The 26,007-nt window shown below is 44.9% G+C and overlaps 1 protein-coding gene across 2 annotated transcripts in view; it reads right to left on the bottom strand.

Annotated features, from left to right (window-relative positions):
* Positions 1-8,280: 8,280 nt before the first annotated feature.
* The window catches only part of EIF4B (eukaryotic translation initiation factor 4B), a 38,290-nt gene continuing 20,563 nt past the window's right edge, over positions 8,281-26,007 (bottom strand). For both annotated transcript variants that reach the window (XM_083486669.1, XM_083486670.1), the window contains 11 exons: positions 25,544-25,598; positions 24,606-24,746; positions 21,176-21,292; positions 20,015-20,197; positions 19,252-19,489; positions 18,007-18,116; positions 15,710-15,929; positions 14,917-14,984; positions 12,140-12,254; positions 11,755-11,824; positions 8,281-10,565 (listed from right to left, as the gene is read on the bottom strand). In XM_083486669.1, coding sequence (XP_083342795.1) covers positions 10,485-10,565; positions 11,755-11,824; positions 12,140-12,254; positions 14,917-14,984; positions 15,710-15,929; positions 18,007-18,116; positions 19,252-19,489; positions 20,015-20,197; positions 21,176-21,292; positions 24,606-24,746; positions 25,544-25,598 — 1,398 coding nt within the window. In that variant the 3' untranslated portion in view covers positions 8,281-10,484. The remainder of the gene's footprint in view (positions 10,566-11,754; positions 11,825-12,139; positions 12,255-14,916; positions 14,985-15,709; positions 15,930-18,006; positions 18,117-19,251; positions 19,490-20,014; positions 20,198-21,175; positions 21,293-24,605; positions 24,747-25,543; positions 25,599-26,007) is intronic.

The following is a 26,007-nucleotide window of genomic DNA, read 5'->3' as shown; positions in this document are numbered from 1 at the left end:
CTTTAGACCAATTGTTTTCAAGTCTTCCATTCAACTTGCCTGCTTCAGAGGAACGGCTTTCTGGATGGCTCTGTGCATTGCAAAGGATTCCACAGCATCTTGGTTCATACAAGGTCTTGGCTATTGAGACTATGAGGTACCCTTAGGTCATGACCCTGCATAGCCCAAGGGTTTCTCATAGAAGAATCCCAGCATCCAGAGTTCCCTGGCAGGGAGACTACGGTCAGGTGGTGTCAGAGCCAATGGCAGGCAGAGCTAGCTAATTCTGGTTTTGTCCTCCTCCCAGCTGAATTCAACAAAAGCAACACAAGCAGTGTACACACCATATATTTAAAGTGCATGACTTTTCCAAAGAATCCTGAAAACTGTAACTTACCCCTCATGGGGCGACACTTCCCAGCACCTTTACCTAGCTACAGTTCCCATTATTATTTCTCTCTCTCTGTGTGTGTGCTTTAAATACACGATGTGCACATAGCTGGAGACTGACGAGGCTGACAGGCAGTGCTGACCCTAAACTGATTGTGAGGAAGCAGGCAGGCAGGTGGAGGCTGGCTGAGAGCAAAGCTTTGTGGGACGCTGCCTCATGTGCCCTAATGCGCCAGTCTCCACTGATGTGCATGTGCAAAGTCTGGGGATGGGTGTGTCTGATTCTGCAAACAGGGAGCAGTGAATTTATTGCTCCCTGATCTGCAGAATCAGCAGCCAGCAGCCTTTCAGAGAGCAGCACTTCAGGGCCACAACACAGACGAATCCTTCCTTCCTTCCCCACAGGAAGCTCTCTCTCTCTATATATAAGCAAGTAGGTTCCAGTTGCTGATTTTGGCTGCTCTCCGGGGTCTCTGAGAAGCAGAAAAGCATGGGAAGGAAAACTGGGGCCACAGGTTTGTCTCCTTGCTGGGATTCATGCCGAGAAGGAGCCATAGAGCCAGCCTTGTGGCCTTCGCTGCTGCGCTGGAGGGAGCCAGCCTGTTTGCTGCTCACAGGGAGCCTCTGTGGAGGCCCCGCAATGGCTGTCAGATCTCCCTCTCAGTCCCAGTTCTCCCTTGCTTTGCAGAATGCAGCTTCACACAAGGGGTAGCAGGAGAAGGGCATACGGAAGCCCAGCAGGCAGGAAGGCCCAGCTGGCAGAAATTTTCCTTTCAGGATGCACAAAAGGCTTCAAATGCAAGAGACTTTCTTTGTTTGGGTTTGCTTTTTTAGCCAGCTAGATACTCCACCTTTGGCAACAAGCCATTCAACAAGCCTAAAAAACCCCCAAACCCTTTGTGTGTGCGTTTTGACTAGTACAGGAAGACTGAGACACAATAAAGAGTAGGGTTGCCAACTGACCTAAAGGCAGATTGTTCTTGTGCCCTTCATTGCAGCAAGAACTGCACCAGTCAGCTGGTGGAGCTTTCTCAGGGTGTCTAACTTTGGCCCTTCATATGTTGCTGGACTACAGCTCCCATCATCCCTGAGGCTGGTCCAACACCATATGCAGGGGGGCAGGTAGCCCCCACTGCTGTAAAGTCAAGTTTGAGTTAGTGTTATTTTCACCCTTGCATAATAATAGATGCCAGGTGTTGAGATGGGGGGGGTGTCTTAAGACAGAGGTGGCTCACCTCTCTGGCCCTTCAGATGCTCTGTCACCAGTCCCAGCCTGCATGATCACTGCTCAGCGATGAGGACAGCTGTAGTCTAGCACCATCTGGGATGGCCTCACCACTGCTTTGCAGTCGCCACCCTGCCAGGGCAGAGATAGAGGGCTGTTCTCTCCCTTCCCATTAAGTGTTTTGACCAGAGTGTGGATTTGCAACGTCAATGGAAAATTCATTTGACTTGATTAATTTCCAGGACAACGCATTGTAATAGTCTAACAACATACCCGGTGCTATTGTGCCAACTTCCCTGGGCCAAAGGTTTTGGCAGGTAGCTGTAGAGGAGTAAGAGCACAGGAATCCAGGCCCTGAGCCCATAAAAGCTGGCAGAAGAGGGTGGGAGGGATCATCTGAAGGGAAACATAGGTTGGGAGTGCCTGGCTGTCAAGCCCAGGCAGAAACTTCAGGAAGTAGAGAAAGATTAGCCGGAGTGACAGTTGAGTAATGCACGAAAAAAGTCAGGTTAAGGGGGCACAGCAGTTAATGACCTGAAGGGTTGTCACATAGATGGATGGAGCAAATTTGTTTTCTCTTGCTCCAGAGGGTAAGACCCAAACCAAAGGCTTCAAGTTACAAGGCTTTAGACTAAACATTAGGAAGAACTTCCTGACAGTGTGGACGCTTCCAGGCTGTCACTGCTTTTGAGTGGGATTGAACTGCATACCAACAAGCTGAGGTTGCGCAATGGCAGTGGACTTTTTGCAGTGAAGAAACTGATAGGGCAGTGCACTAGAAAGTGTAGGATGACACTTGCCTAACTTCCCTGAGAACAAATCAGGTTGGATGCTCAAGAAGCAGGTTGTCGGGTTGCAAGTGGAACAGACGGCTTTGGGCGATCCTGGAGTCTCCTTTCTTAGAGGTCCTAAAGCAGATGGACACCTATCAGGGATGCTGTACCACTAATCAGCAGAATTAACTAGGCCATGGTTGAGATCCCTTTCCTGTTCTATGATTCTGTGGGCACCACCCCAACTGTCAGTATTGTTTCTGGCCACCCCAATCCCTGCCAACTTGCCAAGCCTTGCATGGGGTTCCAGGGGTCTTGGCCTTCAACCAGAGTCTCTGCTCCTTTGGAGAATTGAATGCACGGCGGGTGCTGCCATGGCATAAAGAAATAGGATTCGTTCACATATTTACACCTGAGTTTAGATGGAGGAAGTCCAGATCTTAAAGCATGGTCATCTCAAGAAGGGTTTGTTCCCAATGGCAGCGCAGTGCTGGAGTCCAAGGCATCTCTCCCAGCCTGCCTTCAGCCAGTCTGCCCAAGATGGATCCCTGTCTCTCCCCCCCCCCCCTTGCTAAACACACTGTTTTCCTGTCATCTCTCTCACACACCCCATCCCCGTCCTACGCACAGGGCACCAAGCTGAAGGGGCACAATATATATATATATATATATATATATATATATATATATATATATATATGTTTGAGTTCCTATAAATACTGTTGAGGCTATACACCACACCCCCTCAACAGTATTTATAGGAACTCAAACACTGAGATCCTGCTGAGATCCTGCTCTGTTCCAGTAACAAGAAGCCGAAAGCACCAGCCTGAAGATGACGAGTGAGACCTCGTCGAAACGTCGCCTAGACACCCCAACTTTTACACGGGAAGACACCCGAGGACACCAAAACCTGCATTCCTGTACCCGTGAAAATCTACGAAAACAAATATATATGATATATATATATATATGATATATATTTATATGGTTTATAAGAAGATCCCTAAAAACAACTGTACCAAAGGGAATCATTATGAAAATATTTGGGTGGGTGTGTCAACTTTTGTCCTCACTCAGGATGCCATGTTACCAAAGTCCACTCCTGGTTGCACACACACAGTAATCTCCAGTATGGAGAAGTCCAAGGGCATATCTGCTTGTTTCTCAGTAGCAGTCCTCATTTTGTGGTGTACCTTCCAAAGAGGGATCCAGTAACAATGCTTGGCCCTCTTTATTTTTCCCCCCCAAATTTTTTTTAATTGATTCTCACATTTATCACATAGAAAAAAACAACACACACAAAAAAGAATTTTTTACTTCCAAATCCTAATTTCATTTCATTGATAACTGACTTCCTCGAATCCCCTCTAACTGAATTTCATTAAATCTCCTGTTTAGCAGTTCTCCAAATTCATATCTCTAATAATATTAACTTCTTTCATTTACTAACTTCTTCTCCTTTATTAATATTTTAATCCTTAATGTTTATTAACAACATATTCTTATTCTACCCCTAAGCCTAATTATTACTTCCAATAAATTTCTCTTTATCTTATATTAGAATATTTAGCCAAATATTCTTTAAAATTCTGGCCCCCTTTAGAGGGACAATTAATTGTTCTAATTGTCAGACCTCCCACAGCCTCCTCCTTCTCTCTCTGCTCCATCCACAATCTCTGCTACTGCCAGGCAAATGAAATCTGAACCTCCCCATGTCCTTCGTGTGTGTGTGTGTGTGTGTGTGTGTGTGTGTGTGTGTGTGTGTTAGTTACTTGTTCTCCAGGTACCTGGAAGAGCCCAAGTGCCCATTTAAATTAGATTGCCTCCCATCCATAGCTGGCAACGTTTTCCCTTTTTAAAGGGAAATTCCCTTATTCTGAATAGGATTCCTCGCAAGAAAAGGGAAAAGTTGACAGCTTTGCTCCCATCACTGGGCAAGGTTCTGCCAAGCCGATGGAAAGATGTTCCTGTGTGTAAGACAACAGCATGACTCACAGCAACACAGTGAGAGCTTCACCCCTGCTGGCTCAATCCTACCTTCCAAGAGCCAGAATAAATAAGACAGGGCTTGCAAAGGAAGATGTCAAAAGGTTTTTTGCAATGGTGGGTTAGCGCCAAGGCCACCTCCATGTGACCTCGCTGCCCAAGACTTGCTGCAATCACTGTAATTGCAAGGCCGTTCTGTTATCCCAGGGTTGCCATCTTAAGCAAGAATGTAGGAAGGTGCCTTTCAAGCTGTACAAGCACCTTACATTTAAAGCACATGCCTTCCTGCAAAGAAAATGGAGAATTGTAGTTGTTGTCAGCCATATGTGACAACGGCCGCATGAGTTCTAATAGCACAAGGATGGAAGACTGAAGAAACCCCAACTAAAGAATCATGGCAAGAAAAATTGATGGACTATGCAGAATAATAATAATAATAATAATAATAATAATAATAATAATAATAATAATAATTTATACCCCACCCTCTCCAGCCAAGGCCGGGCTCAGAGCGGCTTACAAGCAATAATAAAAACAAGTTGAATGATTACAACTTAAAAACAAAATTAAAATACAACATTAAAATATTGAAATATTAAAATATTAAAATGTAGCCTCATCGCAGGAGGAGAAGGAAAAAAGAAAAAGGGGGAGGGAATCAAATTGGCTCCAAGCCAAAGGCCAGACGGAACAACTCTGTCTTACAGGCCCTGCGGAAAGAAATCAGATCCTGCAGGGCCCTGGTCTCATGAGGCAGAGTGTTCCACCAGGCTGGGGCCAGAGTTGCAAAGGCCATGGCTCTGGTTGAAGCCAATCTGATTTCCTTAGGGCCCGGGACCACTAGGTATTTATGGACCTTGAGGCTCTCTGTGGGGCATACCAGGAGAGGTGGTCCCGTAGGTACGAGGGTCCTAGGCCATGAAGGGCTTTAAAGGTCAAAACCAGCACCTTAAATCTGACCCTGTACTCCAATGGGAGCGAGTGCAGCTTGAAAAGCACTGGGTGAATATGCTCCCATGGCAGAGACCCTGTGAGGAGCCTCGAACTGGCAAAATTGACATATAAGCTACAGGACAAGGATAACTGACTTTAAAGATGAATGGGAACCCTTTACAAAATATTTGAAGATGCAACAAAGCGAACTGGACTCCTTGGCTGGCTTTGAATAAACATTCACAAACTTTTTTATTGATGATAATCAGCTAGTTTGAGGATCTATACAACTGTGTAACATGCAGAAAACAGCATTCTTAGAGAAATCAATGACTGGAACTGAGGGAAGTCGGGGGGGTGGGGATGGGTGGGTTTTGTGTGGGAGGGTGGGGCGAGGGAGGAAAAATGGGGGAAAAAATAAGGATGATATGTTTTGGGATAATATGTGTTGTTTTAATTTCGAATAAAAAAAGTTTTTTTAAAAAAGGAGAATTGTAGTTCTGGGAATTATAGTTCCATGCAGGGCAAACTACAGTTCCCAGTACTGTTTTGCTTTAAATGTGTGGTGTGTACACAGCAGGTCAGTCCATTGATTCACCTAGTTCAGTTACTATCTACATTCTCTCTTCAGATCACCACATTGTCACACTCTTCCTCTCACCCCCCCCCCCAATCAATCTAAGGAGGCTGAATGGGGCACTGCCCCACTAGCGTCACTGTGCCCTCAACTAGCGCCCCCACCTGCATTTTTTCTTAGGACCAGTCCAGGGGGTGCTTCTGCCAGCCTGCCATTAGCTCTGGAGCCACCTACTCTTGGCCTCTCTGCCTTCTCTCCCGGCAGTCCCAACGGGCACCAAGGAGCATCCATTGTATACAAACACACCAATTCCAAAAAGGTTTAAAAGAGACAAAGAAACCCTGCCAGCATTTCACTCATCTGCAAAGCCTCTGGTAGCCACTGCTGGAAACAGCTTTGATCTGATTCAGCAGCTCTCTTGTTACTGGGACCCTCTCCCTCTCTTGCCATTTTCACCCAGGGTGGGCTTTGCAGAGAACCAGAGGCACCATAACCTTTACAGCTATGTTTATGAAAGGTTTCGAAACCCCCCAGCTGCAGTAAATAAAAGCTGCTGGAGACTCTTCCTCCTCTTTGGAAGTGGTTTTGACTGGTGGAGGTGGGGAGGGAGATGATGTCCAGCCTTTGAAAGGGTCTTAACGGAGAAAATCTGGTGCTGATTACTGCCCAGCAAGGATGACGGAAGTACGTGTGACTCAGCTCTGCAGGGGGGTTGTGGGCGGGCGAACTACCTCCAGCCCACTGGCTGCTCTGGTCCCAGCGGAAAGGAGTGGGTAGGGTGTGTGTAAAGCCAAGCCCTCCTCCCTGGGGGCTGTGCACCGCCCTGCCCTTGGAAGCCCCAGGATCAGAGGGGGAAGATGCCTCTGAAAACCGACCAGTGGAGACGAACAGCAACAGAGAGAAACCTGATGAGGCTTCTCAGGAACATCTGCTTGGCCACTGAGACCAGAAGGGCCTTTGGTCTAATCAGGCAGGGCCAGAGGAGCCAACTCCTAGGGGGTCAAGGTCCCTTTGGACCCCACAATAAAATATTTGAGGAGGCAGAGAATCCCCCAAAGTTGAAGGGCATTGCCATTCAAATGATGTGGGTGCACCCTGTTACATCCCACCCCCATATTTTATTCTATTTGGCACCTCTGAGCAGGTTCTTCTTTCTTCCCTGAGAATGTAGACCACTGGTCTTGTAATGGGCTTACTGAGCATTCATCCTTTTCCTCTTTAGCTCTGGCTCATTTTTGTTTCTGCTCAGTGGCGTATGCGCAGGAGATTAAGCATGAAGGAGAGGGGAAGGGTGTGTTTGGATTTCCTCCCTCCAGCTCCAAAATAATCTTGGGTCACCCTCCAGATTACTAGCAGGGAGAGGAGGCATCCATACTGCACAAAGCCTTGCTGCTCTGATGGACACAAGAGTGGTGGAAGCAGCCAACAGCAAGGGACTCCCAGCTCTGCAAGGCAGAATCCAACTGCATGGGGTTCTAGTGAGTTGAAGTAAGGTAAGTTCCATGCCTGGAAGCCAGCCTGGACTTCACAAGCACTTGGGACATTTATCAAGTGCAGGAGGTGGTGGTATACCAGATGCTGCCTCAATGACTATCTGTCTTTGGATGCTTTATGTGGGGAGGATGCACAATGAAAAGGGCACTGTGTTCTCCTGCTGTTTATAAAACCAAGCCTTGATCGCACCCCCTGCTTCTTTGGCAGGAGGGAGGGAACTGGAATTGGCTAAAGCATTGCACTACCAATCCAAGCGCAGGGAAGCAGGCACAGAGACGCAATTGTGAAAGTGAAGAAAGATAATTTTGATTTCAGAAATAGACGGAAAAGAACCAAGGCTCAGTTCCTCTCCCCGTCCCCAGCCCTCCTGTCAAGTAAGTGAACAAGTCAATTGCTTTTAGTCCAAACCAAAGGACTTGGGAAGCCAGAGAACTTGAATATTGACAGATCCAGTTTTCTGTAGTTAACCATTGAGCCAGAAATGTGGGCAGCAATGAGATCTCAACAGGGGCCACTTTTAAGGGCTGCAGAGATCACGGGCCTTGGCTTCACTCACCCTTCCCAAATTATTTGTATTGTATTTATGAAAGGATATAGCCTACCCTCTAGAGATCTTAGAAGGAGAATCAGTGACATAACTTATGAAATCTACAATTACATCTCTCTGCATCAGCAAGTCTCTGGGTTGTGTCAGATCCTGTGTGTGCAGACAGAAGGCACTACCAGCCTTAGTGGGGCTTTGCTCCCCTGGAGCCCCCTGTGTGCCCCAGAAGATTGAGCAGATTCTGGGGGCACGTTGGTGTCCACCATTTTGAATCAAGATGGCACTCCCTACTAGTTCTATGTATTTGAGACATTGAGGACATCCATGTCCTGATGGAGAAGAGACACCACTGGCAAAGTAATCTAGTGCTGAAGCATTATTTTAAAGATTAGTTTTATTTGGAGAAAAACAAAAAACCAAGAAGGGGGGAGGAGGGAAAATTTTACATAATAAAAGACATCTCCCAGTAAGTCCACACAGATTACAAATCATTTTCATAGAAGATATTTTGTACAAATTTTACATGTCTTCAGAATGTGTAAAATGCACCTCAATCCATTCGTGAACCTGTCCTGATAGCGCAGAGAGAGATAAAGAGAGAGAATAGGAGAGAGAGAGAGAGAGAAGGGAGGGTAGAAAATGCTTCTGGGGTATGCAAATTAGCACTTTACCTCAAATATAGCCCCTCCCCCCAGCATTTCACACAGTCAAAGCAATATTGCATTTCAAATCAATTATCTGCACTCAGCAGGGTCTCCCCTCCCATTCCTTTATATCCTGCCCATAGGATGTGCCACTACTCTGTATATTTCAAAGGACTGCTTTAAATTGTAGCTAAAATTTACTGAAACAAGACACCAACCACGGCAGGCTTTACAACACGCCAAATCCTGTATTTGACTCAGCCAGAATTGCTTCAAGAGGAAAATCACACTGTTCTCCTCCCCAACTAGGTAAAAACTGGCAGCTCCCTGGTGAGCACGCGCACACCTCCCAAAAGCTAGCCAGATCCTCCTCTGCAGCCACCATGTAAATCAGGCTGCTGAGAGTTGGCTAGTAAAACCTTGTGCTGCTTCAGTTCCACTGTGTGGATTTAATTCCCACTTGCCCTACCCATTAATTAGTTCAAGGAAGAAGAATGAAAGGACCAAGACTACTGGAAGAAATGGAAGAGATTGCTTGTCTCTGTGTCTGATGGTGCTGGGTGTTGGCGAAGGAAGCTTTAAAAAGAAATTTAGGGGACTAAAAGTAAACCCTTTTTGTAAGGGCTGAAGGAAGTTTGCCAGTCATGTTGTGTACCTACTTGCCCAAAAGTGAGGAAGGAACTTGGAACAGTCACATGATGCTCAGTCAAACTTTCAATGACTCTTGCTACCTTTAAACAGTGCCCAAGTTTAAAACGGGTGCTATTTAAATTTGTGAGAGTGGTTGAGTGGTTGTGGTGGTACCTCCGTGATTAAAAGGGGGCAGAAGAGGAAGGGATAGGAAGGGGGGAATTCAAGAAAACTTTATAGTCTCCAGAAATTGCTCTTTCACCTAATGATTCCCATAAATCCAATGGCTCCTTCATATATATTGCAACCTCCTTCAGGGAGGTTACCAAAAACTGATTCCATATGGTGGAGCACCTTGACACACAAAAAGTTACTTTCTGCATGGTTCATATGCAAGGCACACTTTCCACATCAGCACTGCATGGTCCTGGTGACCACTAACACAGAGAGTCTTTGCACCATTTGGCCAAACTATGTGGAAAGTGGCTTTCAACATAGAAGCCAACTGTCAGCAGCCTTTATTGTTGGGGACAGGCAAGGGCACAACCCCAGGATCAGCTCTGAGGCGTCTGAGAAGATTCCTTTGGTAGCAAAGGTTTGCTACTCAGCCTTAGTGTTGCCTGGGGCTTCCCCAAACCTGATGGATTTCAGAGGGGGACACCACCACCACCAGGGCGAGGTTTCTAACTTAAACCTCAGGGATTACTTGTGTAGAGATGCCAACTCTCTGCCTTGAAAAGCCATCTCTCATCTCTTCCCCCAGCCATCAAGGCAAGACTGCTCTCCTCCTTTTCCCAATGCACTAAAATGCTGTCAAGTTCGTTTGAAGCTTACACTGCAGAAGTCAACCAACCTGGCAAAAGGAGGAGACAGGTCTTAGCTGTCCATGTCCCCACTGTGCTCAACTAATACGCACCTGGCCTGCTCAAGTGCTAACCTCTCTTTTAATGGGAAGGACCTGGGGCTCTGGACGTGATTGGAAGCTGCATGAAGTCACACTCAAGACACACACTGGGCCTATTCCTTTTTTTAAAAAGACACCTGCCATTTTCTCTCTTGCTATACCTTTTTTTGCAAGGATTTCTCCAGTTAGTTCAATACTTTAAAGGCTGCAGCAGCATGCAAGAGAAACTGTATCACTTTTTCATATATTTTTTTAAAGAAAGGTTTAAGAAAGGTCTCTCCAAGGAGATGTTGACTTGTAGGCTTTTATTTTTCTGTCTTGTCTGAATAAAGGTTTGGTTTTGCTTGCCGAATATTCCTGGGTGGCAACCGGTAAGGAGACGGCATGGAGGGACTGGAGAATTTAATCAGCGTACTCATCCCCCTCTGCTTCATCGTCACCATCCACTGACAAAGCAGCATACTTGCTAGCACAGCTAAATTTCTGCAAGAGAGGTAGGGAAGTGGGTGTTAAAACAGCACTCAAAACTGGACACTGAGACACTGAAAGCCATCCTGTGACAAGTTTTATACATAGGGCTGTGGGTATCAGGTGTTCCTGGGATGGAGTAACACAGACATTAGAGAAGGGTGGAATGGCTACATTCTGGGCAGATAAAAGGCAGAATGCAGGGTGGGAAATCTTTTTGGCCCAGATCTTTATTTCCCCCACCTTGAGAGCCAGCTTTTGCAGGTGGACGAGATCGCCCACCTGTCAAAGCTGGGCTGTCAGAGTGGGAGAACACAGTGACCAATCAGGAATGAAATCAGCCAATGCAGGAAGAGTTCATTCCTGCTCTCTGCAGGGATCAGGTTGCAGAAGCAGCTGGACCAGCCAGGTGGGTGTGGTTTGAGGAAAACAGCCTGACTAAATTCAGACCACAACCTAGAGGTGTACCACCAAGGCATGGCGGATAAAAATGACAGACTGGGGGACCTGACTTTGAAACCACACTGGGCAACCTTTGGGCTGATCACTGTTTCTCAAGGCTGCAATGAAGGAAAAAGGAAAAACAAGCTCCATGCTCCCCTTGTGAAGTGGGCTTTGTGGCCAAGATTCTTTGCGTGCACTTCCAGGGCTAATTTCTTGATCTGGTCTTTGTTCTGCCTGTGGCAAACTTTATTTTTTATTATTAGTCCATCCTCCAATTAACAAACAAAAAACCAAGAATTCAATAATCAATGAGCACAATTTGAGAATATAAACAAAACACAACTATCTGCTTTACAAGAGTACAAACTTGGGATTTTGGCACTTCTACTTCCAGCTGAGGATTCAGAAAACAGATGCTTGGCTTCCTGTGACATTCGTGTGCCTCCTCTTCTATCAGCAGAATATCCTCTATCCTCTATCAATTGGTGAAGCCTATATTCCCTTCTCCCCACTTTTCAGAGCCAGTAATAGGAAGTAACTATGGGTACCAGTGCTGTAAAAGCTTCTCAGCAAGAAGTCTGAATGTAGCACAAGGATATTTTAGTTACAGAATTATAATCAGTTAGTTGAATCCACAATTAACTGAGTAAAGTCCTAAGAGAATCCTGATACATTCTGGCACACTGAATGACAGAGAGCTGCTGTCTAATTACACCAGCATTTGACAATCATTGCTGCAAGCAGCAGATTCAGCACTTACGGGGGTAGGGTTCTCTTCAAATTTCTTTGGCTCAGATGCAGGTCTTGAGTCATGCTCACTACTCTCTTTCCTGAAAAAGAAAACGGCTACCACATTAATAAGGTGACCAAAGTACAAGGTTTACACACACAGAATAACGGCAGTGAGAGCCATTTGCTCCATACTCAACCCATCAGGTGCAACCCACACTCCAGCCCTATGCAGATGAGTCTGGACAACCCAGAGCTCTGTGTGCCACAGACAGCAAACTGCAGTCGGGTGTTCCAGCCTCCAGCTGTTTTGTATCAGCTTAGAGTGGATCTCCAGCACACCCTTAGCTGCTCACTGCCTGCCCCCGGCACAAGGTTTCCAGAGTCAGAGCATGAGGATGTGAAGACAACTATACCTATCTGAGTCTTGCCAATGGTCTCTGCTGCCTCCATCTCCAGGACCACACCCAGAATTTCCACTTCGGCCCTTTGGAACACTCTCCTTCCCTTCATCAGGTCGGTTTTCATCACCTAAAGTAAGTTGAGACAAATCTCCTGTTATTCCATCTTGAAATAATTTCAGCAATGAGATGTCAAGTTAGCTCACCCAGGTTACTAGTACCCTAACACTAGGGCTAGGGCTGTGTGATACATCAATAAATAATTTGAAACTGGTTTGAAGAGCTTATTGCGGTAACATTTTTGAGCCTGCACTAGTTCCAGAGGAAGCCTGGTAAGGTGCTCACCTGCCTGCTTGCACCTTGCTTCCTTTGCAGATGGGCTGCCTCCCTCCTCCCGGTTGCCCCACCTGCCCACATCATCACTCCACAGCCAAGCCGCTGTGAGGGGCGATCGCTGGGAATGACCTCCCTGCCTGTGATTTTAAAGCACTGCGTTGCATGCTCCTCTGCAAAGCCCTCCTTAATTCTCCCCTACCTCCTGCAGCCACAGCCAACCACAAGAGCAGGCGTCTGGCTGGCTAATGCAAATATCACAATCCCTGCAGAACAGTCTCTGCCTCAGCTCCGCTGTGCAAAACAGTCTCTGCTTCAGCTCTTCCCCTAATCCTGTAGCCACAGCCAATCGCAAGAGCAGGCAGCACTGAACAGCCTGCAAAGCAGAAAGCTCCTCAGATGCTATGAGGCTCTTGCTCAAAGTGTGTAATAAAAGGTGCCAGGCTGGTAGGTAGCTTCTTGCTCTGAGTTCCTTTCTCCCATTAACGGGGGTTATTTACTTCAGAGTGGGGGGGGGGGGGGTCGTGCCCTGTCCCTTTCCCCACCTCAATGTGTGTGTGTCAAGGTGTGTGCGATGATGCCTTCCCTTGCTTTTCTGAGACATGAGGTTCTAGCTCAAGAATAAAAAAAAGCGCATAGCCCTTAAAGCCAGGCCCAGCTCTTTCTTTCCTTCTCTGTCTGTGAGCTACATGTTGCCTGTCGTAGTAGCTCACAGACATGAGGCCTCTGCTGCCTTATGCTCTCCTATGGGAGAGGTTGGCCGGCCCTCAGAGGTCCCTTCCAATTCTGTGATCATCCTACAGGTGATGCAAGTATTCTGTGTGATGTGTCCTGCCAGGGAAGCTTAAAACTTCACTTTCCCGTATTCTCTGAAACAGCAAAGCCCCGGGGGGGGGGGGCCTGCTCCATGTGCATTTTCTCCCAGATGCCATGAGGTTCTCAGAGGTGGGTGGGGGCTTTTGGGGGGCCTTTCTGTGGGGAACAGAGGGGGGAAGATTTATCAGTGGCCTCCTTATGCTGAAATGGGAGATTGGGTAGTTGTTGTGTGGGGTGAGAATGATGGGGAGGGTGTTGTTGGTAAGCAGTGCAAGCAAATGTGTGTCTACTCACAAGCAAGCCCTACTGAATTCAATGGGGCTCACTCCCAGGAAAGGAGGTTTAGTTGAACTCAATGAGGCTTACACATGCTTAGAATTCCACTGGGACCTCTGAGTAAGGAATCAGATGATCTACCACTTTCATAAATTTTAAATATGCCCACAAAACTGCAATAATATAGTCTCCAGAAATCTTAAATGGTTTCATTGAAGCATGCTATCAAGAAGTAAAATTTCATAAGTTTTAACAATAATAAATTAAAGGTAAGTAAAAAATTATCAGTTTTAGAGTAAGACCCTTAAGTATTAGGAATTGCCGGGACATTACCACGCTTCTCCTCTGCATAGCTCCAGCCTTATTTCAGACATTGTGATATATCAAAATATTGTGATGTTGAAAACCAGATCTCGCCCAGCCCTACCTAACACTAAGCAAGTTTAATTTCAATGAAATTTACTACTGCTTGCAACAAAGTACCAGCTTTAAGGTTTGTTTTCCACCCTCTTGCTCTTCATTTTTTCTCCTCCTAAAACTGTGGAAGATTGTGTGGATTTCCCTACTCTGTAATTAGGAAATGTGAGTCCTCTTGACTTGGGTTGCCTCCCTGAATTTTAGGGTCATCATAGTTTTCTGTGTTACTCCATTATTAAGTTGAACTTCCAAGTATACTGTGCCAATTTTCTTATCAACTTGTGATCATCCTGACCAGACCCTACCTTGCCTTCAGCAAGAAGGGAATATAAACACATTTACCTGGATGTAAGCCCCACTGAACACAGCGGGACTTACTTCCAAGTAAACACACCTAAGGACAGTATTACAAGTTTCTATTACATTGGGCAGGAGAAGTCAAGTGGGAAGATGCCGCTTGTCATTCGCCAGTCAAACCATCAACAACTGAACATGTGGCAGATTACTGAAACCAGGATCCAGACAGAGAAGTTCCCCAGACTGAATTTAAGGTGTCTCCTCACTGGACTCTGCTGCCCTCTCCTGGCAAGCTAGAAAATAAATCTACAAAGTACACCTGCAAGCAATAAGCCATGACACTGGGAACTTTCACGACTTCTTAGTGAACAGGGAGCAGATATATCTTTTTCTTGGAATAGCTACGAAGTAGATATTTTGAATTTTGAGCCCTGCTCCATATCTGCAATTAATAATAAAATAATAAAAATAAACGCAGCTGCCAGCCACAAGAGCCATTTCCTCAAAGCAGTGTACATCCAACAGACAGGAAGAAACAAAGAATGCATGTGTATTGCCAGGCGCAACAGCTGCACACAACCAATCCTCAATCCCCAGGGCTCTCTCTCTTTGCCCCAAAGGGCCACAGGTAAGTTTCCACACCCGAGCCTTACCTTTCCTTGGGGCGTTCTTGGAGGGCACTCCATCTTCTGAAGGCAGGGGTGGCATAGCCTGGCTGCCGCTGCAACAAAGAACACAGGAAAGCAGCGTTGATGCTTTGTGCATACTGTACACTCCATGGAAGTTGCTACTGTAACTCCACGTCACATTCAGGTGTGTTGAATTTTTCAACTTTCAAATTCCTTAAAATGAGGGGTGCCAAAAAGTTGTAACATGACTTGGGAATTCTGTTATTTTGTTTAAATTAATATAATTTAGTTTCGCTTGGTAAGTAAAATGTGTGTGAAATTGTATAGAAATCATTAAAAATGATTGCCAAGAACCTGCAGCTATATTATTTAGTAATTTTACTTATTTATTTAGCATTGTTGCATTTTAATGTTTCCTATCTATAATGAAGCTAGCTTTTAAGCTGGGGCTAGAGGACCAGGTATTCATCTCCCTTAATCCTGACAGGTGAGCAGCAGGGTCACCCACTGCCCAGCGTTACAGAACCACAGCTCTTTCAACCCCCAGCAACACAACAGGAAAGAAAATAAATCCCCACTTCAAAATCATGAGTTCCGAATAAAACCTACCCTAGTGAACCAAAGCTGACTTTAGTTTCCATTGCACCCACCTTGCCCACATCCCTAACATTTTGCTGTCACGTTTTATGCATTTTAAAACAACATAATTTGGGATTCTATTACGCCTTAGCGTAGTACCATGCAGCCTACATGCTTCCCAGCCCTCCTGCAAATTAAGGCCTTGGCTGAAAAGGGCAGCCCTGCCAGAGGCCTTCACCTTGTAGGGGAATGCTGGTCTGAGTCGGAGCTCTGTGAGCAGGCCGGGTGAGAGTTGCTGCTGCGCTTCACCCAGGCATTTTCTTTTGGCGGAGGCGCTGGCATCACCTTCAGAGGAAGCTTCTCTTCCCTGGGAGTCTTGGAAGTGGGAGACAGACCTTCATCCTCTTTGCTGCTGCTTTCATTTTCCAATGATTTCTCACTCTCCCTCCTTCGTGAGGCTGGAAGCGCAGGATACAATACAACATGGGCTAAGAAGATATGCACACACACCCCGGCTGTATGATGGAAAGCACTTTTGGCATGCTTTACCAATACAAACCACCAAAAACACCCAGTGAGTTTACAGAGCAGAAGATCACAGAACAAGCCTAAACTGGGCCATGTGCTTAATCCACAATACAATCACAGACCTGTGAAAAGGATCTGGGCTGACAATTCCATTGTTTGATGAAGAGACTTCCTGGTTGGTTGCATGTCAGTCTTTTTGTCTTTCCTGGGGCAGAAGTGATCAATTGCTCATAGGAAGCAACAGAAACACCCAGGTTTCTAATGTAACTGATTGGGGGTGGATATGCTATTGCCCAGTTAAAGTTTTATGCTCTATCGTGTGTGAGTGCAAGTGGGCATGCATGAGGTGTGTGCGTGAGGCATGACAATCTTGCAGTTTAGTCCAGTGTTGCTATCTCCAGTCTATATGCAGGCTGAGGAATCTCTCTCTCTCTCTCCTACACACACACACACACCAACACAGCACCCCTCCCACCAGCTGAAATCCCCTTGTTTTGCCTACATGAGAGAAAGCAAGCAGGGAAGTGATTCTGATAGTGAAAAATGTTTCATGGGAATGAGTTACATCATCTTCCCCCAGTACCATTGCTATGATTGAGCTCTCTCTCTCACCCACCCACCCACGACTGTGCTATCCCTACAAAAAAATATTTAGTTTGGGCCTTAAGGTTTTTAACATGCAACTCCCCCAACACTGTCAACACCTTTTGATGGCTGCTTTGGCTAGGAAAACAAACAATTGTTAAAATACATCTCAGTTTACAGCAGAGCCCAATCTAGTCAAATTGGCCCATAGGCTCAGACCAAAGCCAGCATTTGTCAATTGTACATGCAAGTAGAAGCATTGTGTTTTCCCTTAGCAAAGAGTTGAATGAAAATTCCCGCCAAATAGGAATCTGGGTAGTGAGCATCTAAGGTTCTTTTTTTTAAAAAACCCCAACAACAAACCAAAACCTAAAAAGATGGCTTCAACAAGTCTCTCTGTGCAAAGTGTGGCACTGCCTTCCAAATGGCATGATAATGATGAGAGTTACTCCCAACTGCAGAGGTGGGCAGGGACTGCTCTCAGTTGTGCAGTGATCCCAACCATCTCCAAAGCTGAGAGGGCGGTTGGGGATTGTTTGGCAGCTGTGAAATCCAATGGTCCCCTGCTGCTCACACTGCACAGCTGTGAGGGCATTCCAAGTGCTGTTGCACAGTGGAGCCCAAGCCTGCATCCTTCCTTCCCCACTGACCCTTCCCTAGGGAAAATCTAAGGCCAGAGCAGGAGGCAGTGGATGCTGCCCCCGGAGACACAGTCAAGCAGCTGTGTCCAAGCTAGTCCACTCCCTGCCAGCCCCTTCCACCCAGTCATTGTAGACTCTGTTAGGAAGTCTATTGTATAAACTCTACCTATTGGTAACAGACAATTTACATGACTAGCAACACCAACCACATGCAATCCAACTGCTTACCAACAACCAGAGGGGCAAATATTTGTCCCAACAGAGTTGACTGCACAGTACTAACTTGTAAATACCATATTGGTCTGAATATAAGCCTCAGTTTTTTCCAAATTTTAAGTGCGGCTTAAATTCATGACCTTACAAAAATTGGCTTTTATGATAGCACTGCTGAAACAGACATATGGTAAAACGGAACGGGTGTAAGTGCCTGCGGAATTTGAAGGGAGTGGCTTATATTGGGGTATTGTCTCTCCCCCCCTCAATTTTGCAGGTGTGGCTTATATTCGGGCCAATATGGTACCACCACTGATCGACAGCTACTTAAGCTGCTAGCTTCCCTGATCAGCTATTTAGTGGATCTGTTGGTAGGTTATGGACAACTTCCATTACGAAGAACTAAGAAGCCCCATATTCTCAAATCTATACACAAAGGCTTGCCATGTGACTCAACTGAAGCTTCCCAACTGAAATCCGTGCTATAATGCAGGAAAGTTATGGGGCTTTCCAGAAATAGAATGATACACCTCAGGGTTAAGTGAATGATATCCCAAATACAACTTACTTCTTCCTGTTGGGCCTGTCCCCACAGAAGGAGTTGTACTGCCAGTCTGTGAAGACTCACTCCCTGTCCGTGACCGCTCTTGGTTATCTTCGCTACGCCAGCTGGGGTGTCTAGAACATATACAGAGAAGCAAGGCTCACGAACTGTAAATGTGGGGCACTGGATAATAAACAAGTATACACAACTCTACAAAAAATAAATAAAAACAAGGTGGTTAAATCAAACTGAGACAATTGTGCCATTAGCACCTTTCAATCCACAGTACTGCTCAAATCAGCCCTTTAGTGGAGACCAGGTGGGGTGGTCTGCTAAGTTTGTCTGGGGTTTGAGTCTTCTGATGTTGAGCTTACTGATTCAGTCACTGGTCAGGGAGCAGCTGACGCTGCAGTACTGTAGAACTTAAGCAAATGTAGAGTTGATCAATGCCCAGATGAAAGACCACAAGAAGATACCCTCCTCAAGTTTTCCGAGATGGAATACATCACAATTTCAAAGAGATATCCTTTCAGAGGAAGATTCCTAAAGGAACTCATTTTGGGGAGAAGAAAAGGGACTCTTTGGAGAAGTGGAGCATTGGATCACACTGTCCACAGGGAAGAGACTTTACAACTGAGCTATGACAACTACAGAGTGCAAGGCTTTGCCTGTGGAGGCCCAGTTTCAATCCCTGGACCCCGGAAGTGAAAAGGTTCTGGACAATGGGAATAGGAAGCAACCCTCAACATGATGCATTCCTATGTTCAGGTTTGAAACAAAGCTCAGAAGCAGTTAGAGATGTTTCTTAACTGCTCAAATTATATGTGTTAAATAAAACTTAAGACCTTTTTTTTGCTAGGGGATTATACGTAATGTGATTTGGCCTTGCAGCCACCTGTCATTAGGCTAGTGTGGCTGCTTGTCCTGCGGCAGTGACACAGTTTGGGATACAGCAACTCGGGCAAGCCTGGTGCTAGCCTAGCATTCATTCTCTGGGCTTACGCAGATAGCTGCCTCCCAAAAAGTGCTCTGTAATGCCATGAACCTACCTACCAAGGCAGCTAATGGAATGTCACCATTCACCATCTTCAGCATGAAGCAACTCTAGGAGTGTTCTGCAGCATCAGAGGAGCTGCAGGCATATCTATGGCACCTTTTGCACAGATCACCAGCTTGAGCCTGTGACACACCAAGTGGTGTTTTGCAGATTAACCCAAGCAGTTTCTCTACTGGATTGCGTTCAGCTCCTGCTCCTTTTCTGTCACTTACCGCTCCCGGGGCCGTCGCTCTAGCCTGGGCTTATCATCTTCCAGCTGGCGCTGCAGCTTCTCTTGCTCCTTCTGTAGCCTCTCTTCTACCTCACGCTCTCTTGCAGCTGTGTCCACAGGCTTGGCCCCCCCAAAGATGGAGGCTGCACGGCTAGACTGGGTAGCAGGAGCTACAGATGTATCTTCCTCCTTGGGTGCGCTCCGAGGCTTCAGGTTCAGTTTAGGCCTCTGAGTGGGACCTAAGAGAAAAAGAACAGGAGGTTGAAAAAAGCAGAACAGTTCAGAAAAAGCAAAATGAAAAAAGCAAAGCCACTGGATTCAGGATTAGGCAAAAACCAAGAAGCAGGAGAATTGTGAAAAATTCATATGGTTGTCTTATTTAGATAAGGAGGTGGGGATTAAAGGCTGAATGGTATGTGGCATTTAGGCCACATAAGGAGATCTTGGAAACAAGGAAGAGTCAGAAAAGGACCCATGCCCAACAGGGGACAATGAATCATTAGACAAACCTCCTACAAAAGGTGGGTCACCCAGTTCTCAGAAATGGCTAGGCTACATAATAAATCTTTCTTAAGATGGATCTGGCAACATACCATATGCACTGGGATAGGGCAAGAGGCAATCACCACCATGGCCTAGGGTCAAATTCAGAATACCACAAGGAATAAGGGAGAACAGAATAATCTGCAGCAATACACAACAAACAATGACAGCAAAGCCAACAGTTCCTCATTTCTTTGCTTCTGAGCAAACACCGAGCATACCTCTATCATCCCGCCGGCTGTCATCCCTGCTATAGTCATCCCGCGAGCTGCTCCACCTATCCATTCGATCATCTCGCCTCTCGTAACGGTCCTCATAGCGGTCACCACCACCCCTATAATCATCGTCCCGACGGTATCCGCTGCCAAAGGCTCTTCTACCACTGCCTGACCTAGAGTCGAAACCTACAGGAAAAGGAAGTTCAGTGGTTTAATCTTGCACAACATGGAGACCATTATTTCTGAGGACAGCACCCCAGAGGGCTCACAGGCGAGTCAGAACAGAGAGCAGACCTCAGAGTCTGTATGTACATTCACACACCCCTACCCCTCCAACATATGCAGCTATTAAAATGTTTCCCTGAGGTTACATATACAGAGGCACACAGTCCCTGATTAAGTAGTCTCCAAGCATGGCACACAATGTTAGATCAAGCCAGTTTCAGGAGGATTTCATGTACAGTTTCAAGGGCACGCTCTAAAGTCCTATTTGGCATCTGAAGAAAATACCTCCCACTTCAGTTCAAAACATGGCCAAAAAATGCTTAATTAACACAGCTGGAAAATGCTAACTAGTAGGGACTCAAGTCATGCACAATTGTACAAAAGCACCACTCCTAATTACAAGATCACTCAGCCTGGAAGGAAAACAGACCACAGCAACAAAAGAAACCAGAGAAGAATGACTGGTTGGAAAGGAACCCAAAACTGTAACTTCGCCTCATTTACTACATCTCCACAACCAATATAATAGTTAAAAACTGCACAAATAATGAGAGTGCTGCAGGTATCAAGGTGTGTGCAAGATGCAAGAGGTATTTGTAGACCAAGCAGGGAGGACAATCAAAATGTCTTTCCACTAGAGCAATCACTAATCTTGAAACACAAAAGCAAAATCTTTTTAAGCCTTTGAGAAAAGAAACTGCAGCAGTGCTCTATATTCCGTATCCCAACTTCCAAGTATTTTCACCTTCAAGAGAGAAAAGCCATTCAGACCACAATGACTATACATAAAATGGATTGTGTGCCTAAAATGCTGCATCGATAGCAGGGGAATGTGGGAGCTGTATTACCTAGCCGATGCTGCAAATGTTTATATTAAGTGATGCCTCCTGTAAGCATCTCAAACCCCAGACCCACAACGAAGTCTGTGACCCACAGTACCTCCTCTATCGTAGTCTCTACGGTCATCGTAACGATCTCTGCCCCCAAACCGATCCATCTCTCTTCGGGGAGCATCACGGTACCGATCCGAATCGTAGCGATCACGGTCTCGATACCCTAAAGCAGGGGGAAAAGGCTATAGCATGTACAAGATAGACACAGAGCAATGACTTTCAGAAAACGTTTGACACAGCTGGGGGAGATTCAGGGGGCAGGCTTTAGGCATCTTCCAGCACGTGACTACCATAGTGCTGGGTCACAGAACTATTTATTATTGAAACATTGTATTGCCTTGTACTGTAAAGAAGTATTTACATATATATTCCACTGCACCCAGAAGGTTCACAGTAGAAAATGTGACGAAAAAGCAGGTATTGAAGTACCCCTAGAAAATTATCACCACCATCATAAAAAGTCTTTGTTCTAAGCAGGAGAATAGTAGAGAAAATGTGCTTTTCTCAAAAGGAGGCGGGCAATTCACAGGAAATCACAGAACTGTAGAACTGGAAAGGAACCCAAGGGTCCTCTAGTCTAACCCCCTGAAATGCAGGAATCTCAACATACATGAACTATGTATCTTCTGAACTATAAGCAAACTGTTTATAAAGCTACCTCCTAGGTGTACATGAGGTTAGGCAATCACAGAATTACATATAACTCAAGTTTTTTTGCTTCAAAAAAATAGCAGTGAAAACACTGATTGCAATTTCACAGCTGCCATACTCTAATTCTCCAGACTGTTAGACAAGAAGATTTCAGATGTATTTGTCTTCTGAGTAAGGCATTCCTTTCTCAAAAAAGTAGCCTGTAGAATGCATGCTTTACAGTCATGAAGCATAAATGTCTGACATGCCTCCATGTCTTCAGCTCATGATATGAACCTGCTGAGTTCATCCCCATTTCAGACTGAAATGGGTCTTCCGCATTTCAGTCTGAAAGAGAACAAGGAAAACAGGGATTAGCCTTCAATGCACTTGTGCAGCTAGGACTCCATTTTACAGTCTCTGTTATGCTGTAAAAACATGAACAGAAATCATGCAACATTTGGAGCAACAAATGACTGCATTTTGAAAACCAAGCCAGCTTGGTTGACTAACACAAGACATGTACAGTTGTACCTTGGTTCCCAAACGCCAAAAAGCCCGAAGTAAGTGTTCCGGTTTTCTTTTTTATAATAATAATAAATAATAATAATAATAATAATAATAATAATAATAATAATAATAATAATAATAATTTTTATTAGTTTTCAAATTTTTTAAAAAAATCAAATATATGCCACATTGTATCAATACCAGATTACCCCACACATTTCTCATTAACATTTAAAAATAATTTAAAAGAACACATTTTTACCCTGCCCCCCAAATCCCCAGACTTTCCTCCACCCCCTCTTCTGGTTCTTCAAATAAACCAAATCATCTTACATTCCAGATCCCTTTACCCAAATTTCCAACTACTAAACAATTAAACTTGTGGTATACAGCACAGATATTTTAAACATTCAGACCACTTTATACATTACACACCTATGCTTTCATGCTATTTCCCCTTTTAAAATTATCCTAACTGTTGCTTTTTGCAAGCATTTAATCAAGGCACAGGCAAACTCCGGCCCTCCAGATGTTTGGGACTACAATTCCCATCATCCCTAGCTAACAGGACCAGTGGTCAGGGATGATGGGAATTGTAGTCCCTGACATCTGGAGGGCCGGAGTTTGCCTGTGCCTGATTTAATACATGTCTGCTGATGTCCCAATTTATTTACAACTGCTGGCCCCTAAATAAAAACCATTTTCCAGACTGTTACCCATTCTTTTTTTTTCTTACTTTGGCATATTTAAATCTCCTCCGAAAGAGGCTTCCCGTTAGGACAATTCCCCATTTCAGCCCTCCTTCCTTCCAAATTTCTCTCTGTCTCCACAGTTGTGATTTCACCCAAATTTCTCTAATTCCTGTCTGTACTCATATTTAAAGCTTCTCAAGAAGCTGCTACCAATTAAGGCCAAGAAGCTGCTACCAATTTCCAGTTTCAGCTCCTCCTGTCTTAACATTGGTGATTTTACCAATACAGTACTTCCTCAAATATTTTCTGTGTATTCCCTTCATATTCCCCTGCTCTTTCCTTCTGGATTTTCAGTTACCCCCCCCCCCGGGGCTTACAAACATTCCCTCCTGTCGTTGCCAGAGGGTCTCTCCTGCATCTATTCTTCTTGTTTCCAGTTCTTCCGCCGTGTTCTTATAGTGATCCAATCTGGTACTGATGGTCTCTGATATCTTAGCCATACTTTACATAAATTCTCTTTTCCATTGGTACGAAAATTCCATAATTTCAGCATCTGAGCTGCCCTGACCCCCTCCTTCCATTGTTTTCAGCGCAGCCGGTTTTCTTTGGTGTTCCAGTTTTCGAACATTTTTCGGAAACCAAATGTCTGATGCGGCTGTCGGCTATTGTTTCCGGGGCACCTGCACCAATCAGAAGCTGCACCTTGGTTTTCAAACATTTCGGAAGTCAAACAGACTTCCAGAATGGATTAAGTTTGACGCTTTTGTTTTTACTATTTATTTTGCGTTTTTGTTTTTGTGACTGTGTGGAACCCAGTTCAGCTACTGACTGACTGACTGTGACTGCAGAAATGGATAAAAGCCCCCCATCCAAACAATGACTATCATCAGTGCAGGTAAGATTGTTTTTAATTTTTTTTTATAATCTACAATACTTTCTTATTTATTTTATTGATTATTGCTTTCATTTTATGGATCAATGGTCTCGTTAAGATAGTAAAAATCATGTTAAATTGCTGTTTTAGGGGTTGTTTAAAAAAGTCTGGAACAGATTAATCTGTTCTGCATTACTTTCTATGGGAAAGCGTGCCTTGGTTTTGGAACACTTTGGTTTTGAAACGGACTTCCAGAACGGATTGAATTTGAGAAGCAAGGTACCACTGTACAATGAAATAACTGCTAGAAATCTTCCGTTGTGTATTTGGCATCGATGGGAACATAGGTACGGGATAAGACTCCAGAAGCCCAGAACATAGGAAGCTGCTTACACTGTCAAACCACTGGTCCATCCAGCTCAGTATTGTCTGCCTGACTGGTAGTGGCTCTCCCAAGGCTTCCGACTCGGGACACAGCCAGCACTACCTAGAGATACAAGGGAATGAACCTGGGACCTTCTGCGTGGAAAGCAGAGGCTTTGCCCTGGAGCCACAGCCCTTCCTCAGTGTGCGTAATTCCCTGCTACCTTTTTGTAGTAACTGGCTAGTATTCAGTCTAGAATCATGTGTAGGGAGCATAGGGAGGAAAGCTACTCTTGTATGAACAGAATATAAAGGAAGGGCTTCAGCAACTCAGGAGCGTGCAGGAAAATTAGAAGAGGGCAAGGAAAATGGTAGTTAGCACAGCAGGCAACTGGTGATGAACTCACTGTCTCCAAAGCTATCCTCGCCCCTGCGGGGAGGGGGGTCATCAAAGTTATCCGTAGCAGGACGGGCCCTCCAGTCAGTTTCAAATCTCTCTGAATCCCGGTTGCGATCACGATCTCTACCAAAAGAGCGATCATCCCTATCTGCAAAAGAAAGGAAAAGCAATCCAACAGTTAAATGGCACATCCAGTTTCATGGATTCAGACGTCCGGACAGAGGAAAGTAAAAGCACCTAAACTTTGGAACTCCCTTATTGAGATCAGGCAGGTGCCTTTGCTGTATTCTTTCCAGCACCTCCTTAAAACATTTTTGCTTAGGCAAGCCTCTCCAGACACCTAGAAGTTACATGTGTTTTAATCTGTTTTTAGTTTATTGTTGATTTTAGTTTTAAAATACCTGTTTTTTAACTGTCTTTTATGGGTAATTGTAATGAGATTTTTTTGTCAACCACTTTGAGGTTTTATTACAACCAAGTGGCATATAAATGTTATTAAAGAAAAAAAAGATACACTAATAATTTCTCTGCTGGAGCAATAAACATGACCTCTGGCAAGATCACAGTGTGTAGGTAAGAGGGAGCAGAATGCTGGTTCAATGCGCTCTGTGGAATCCTGTAGCTCACACCTTCTGTACCCTCAGCCACTGGGCAGGAGAGGCACTTAAGGAAATGGAAACCCACAGTGCTAGTTCTGAATTTACTAGGTACCTTTTGCCATTTGCACTGTTGAACCCAACAAGATCAAGTCAAAAGCAGGTCCAGTACCGTGAAGGTAAAGTTCATAAGGCCTTTAGCTCTCCTCGTCAATTTCATCCTTACACAGAAAAGACTTGCTAGTAAAATGGGGCGAACTTGGTCGTTCCACAGCTTTATTTTCCAGCCTTTGTGTATAAAATTTAACTGGTACAAGATGATCTCTTTTCACAAAGCCACAGCACTTACCTTTATCCTGAGCTTGATCAGCAATATCCACTCGTATTCTCCTGTTCCCTAGAGACTGAACATACAGTGGAACATTAGCATTTTAAAGCCCAAATTTTTTAGAAGATGTACAGCAAGTTCAAGTAAAAAAATTCCTTCCAGTAGCACCTTAAAGACCAACTAAGTTAGTTCTTGGTATGAGCTTTCGTGTGCATGCACACTTCTTCAGATACACACTGAAGAAGTGTGCATGCACACGAAAGCTCATACCAAGAACTAACTTAGTTGGTCTTTAAGGTGCTACTGGAAGGAATTTTTTTATTTTGACTATGGCAGACCAACACGGCTACCTATCTGTAGCAAGTTCAAGGTTATATCTGACCAACGCATGTAGAATTGCTTTGTAAATGGATGCGCCAATCACTTTAACACATGGAAAAAAGGATGCTAGCAGAATTGTTATTTATTAAACTGACTAAAAGTGA

Source organism: Podarcis liolepis (assembly GCF_965112155.1).
Source record: "Podarcis liolepis genome assembly, chromosome: 2".
NCBI classification, from domain to species: domain Eukaryota; kingdom Metazoa; phylum Chordata; class Lepidosauria; order Squamata; family Lacertidae; genus Podarcis; species Podarcis liolepis.
This window is presented reverse-complemented; position numbering and strand designations above follow the sequence as displayed.